General features: G+C 70.6%; 1 protein-coding gene across 1 annotated transcript in view; it reads left to right on the forward strand.

Moving 5' to 3' along the window:
• The window catches only part of CELSR1 (cadherin, EGF LAG seven-pass G-type receptor 1), a 109,059-nt gene extending 107,748 nt beyond the window's left edge, over positions 1 to 1,311 (forward strand). Inside the window, exons 32-34 of the mRNA XM_014533162.1 lie at positions 291 to 421; positions 623 to 772; positions 1,064 to 1,311. Of these exons, the coding sequence (XP_014388648.1) occupies positions 291 to 421; positions 623 to 772; positions 1,064 to 1,311 (529 nt within the window). The remainder of the gene's footprint in view (positions 1 to 290; positions 422 to 622; positions 773 to 1,063) is intronic.
• Positions 1,312 to 1,315: the final 4 nt, after the last annotated feature.

The raw sequence follows: 1,315 nt of genomic DNA on the forward strand, positions 1-1,315 counted from the left end.
GAGGGGTCCGTCTGGCCCCACCATCTGGGACTGAGACCCAAGGATGGAGGCCCAGCGCAGGGCTTCTCGGCTCCCCAGGACCGTCCCCCCGGGTCCCCTGCAGCCAGCAGGTCAGCCTGACCGTCCCCTTCCCGCCCCACCGCCCAGGCATCTTGAAAAACAAAGCCACCTACCCGCCCCCGCTGACGGAGAAGACCCTCAGGTCCCGGCTGCGAGAGAAGCTGGCCGAGTGCGAGCAGAGCCCCTCGTCCTCACGCTCCTCCTCCCTGGGCTCCAGCGACGTGGCGGTGCACTGAGCCCGCCCTCCCCCTCTCTAGGGACGAAGGGGGCCAGAAGCTCAGCGTGTGCTCTGGGCCCGCGAGGGGCGGCCTCGGGGAGCCCGACTCGTCCTTCCTCCCGAGGAACGGCAAGAAGCCCCCCGGTGAGTGCCCCACGCCGCCTCCCGGGCCATGGGGAGCTCTCACTGCTCCTGTCCGCCCCCTGACCCTCCCTCCATCTGGGGGACATGCAGCCTTGAGAGGGCCTGAGGCGGGGTCACAATCAGGGTCGAAGGGACCCCCACAGCCTCCAGATGCCTGGCAGGAAGCCCGTCCCCCCTGAGCCTGCCCTCCTGTCACCACAGGCCCCGACTCGGACTCCGACAGCGAGCTGTCCCTGGACGAGCGGAGCAGCTCGTACGCCTCCTCACACTCGTCCGACAGTGAGGACGACAGGGTGGGGGCCGAGGACAAATGGGACCCGGCCCAGGGCCCTGTCCACAGCACCCCCAAAGGTGAGGGAGCAGCAGCAGGCCAGGCCTGCCCCCCAGAACACAGGCCCCCTCACCAGGCACCGAGTACAGGCAAGGAAGGCCAGGACCCCACGAAGCTGCCCCCACCTGCTGGGGGGTGGCCCGCAGAGGCCCCAGGGGTTGGGGTGCGGTCAGGACCTTGTCCGTCTGAGCCTGGAGGTCTGGGAGTGGTGGGTCGGGGCCACTTGGGATGCCCCCCCACCCCAGGAGGGACCAGCAGAGCTTTTCAGGGGCGGGGCCTCCTTGCTGGCTGACGGCGCCCCTGTGCCCCAGGAGACCCTGCAGCCAACCACGTCCCTCCGGGCTGGCCGGACGGGAGCCTGGCCGGGAGCGACAGTGAGGAGCCAGGCGAGAAGCCGCCCCTGAAGGTGGAGACCAAGGTCAGCGTGGAGCTGCACCCGGACCAGCAGACCAACCACTGCCTGGAGCGGCTCCCGGACGGGGAGAGCGGGGGCCTGCCCAGGCCCTGCACCCAGCCCCCCGAGCAGAGAAAAGGTGCCTCTGGGGGGCCAGGGCCCTGATGCC

Source organism: Myotis brandtii, unplaced genomic scaffold, assembly GCF_000412655.1.
Source record: "Myotis brandtii unplaced genomic scaffold, ASM41265v1 scaffold952, whole genome shotgun sequence".
In the NCBI taxonomy this organism is placed as follows: domain Eukaryota; kingdom Metazoa; phylum Chordata; class Mammalia; order Chiroptera; family Vespertilionidae; genus Myotis; species Myotis brandtii.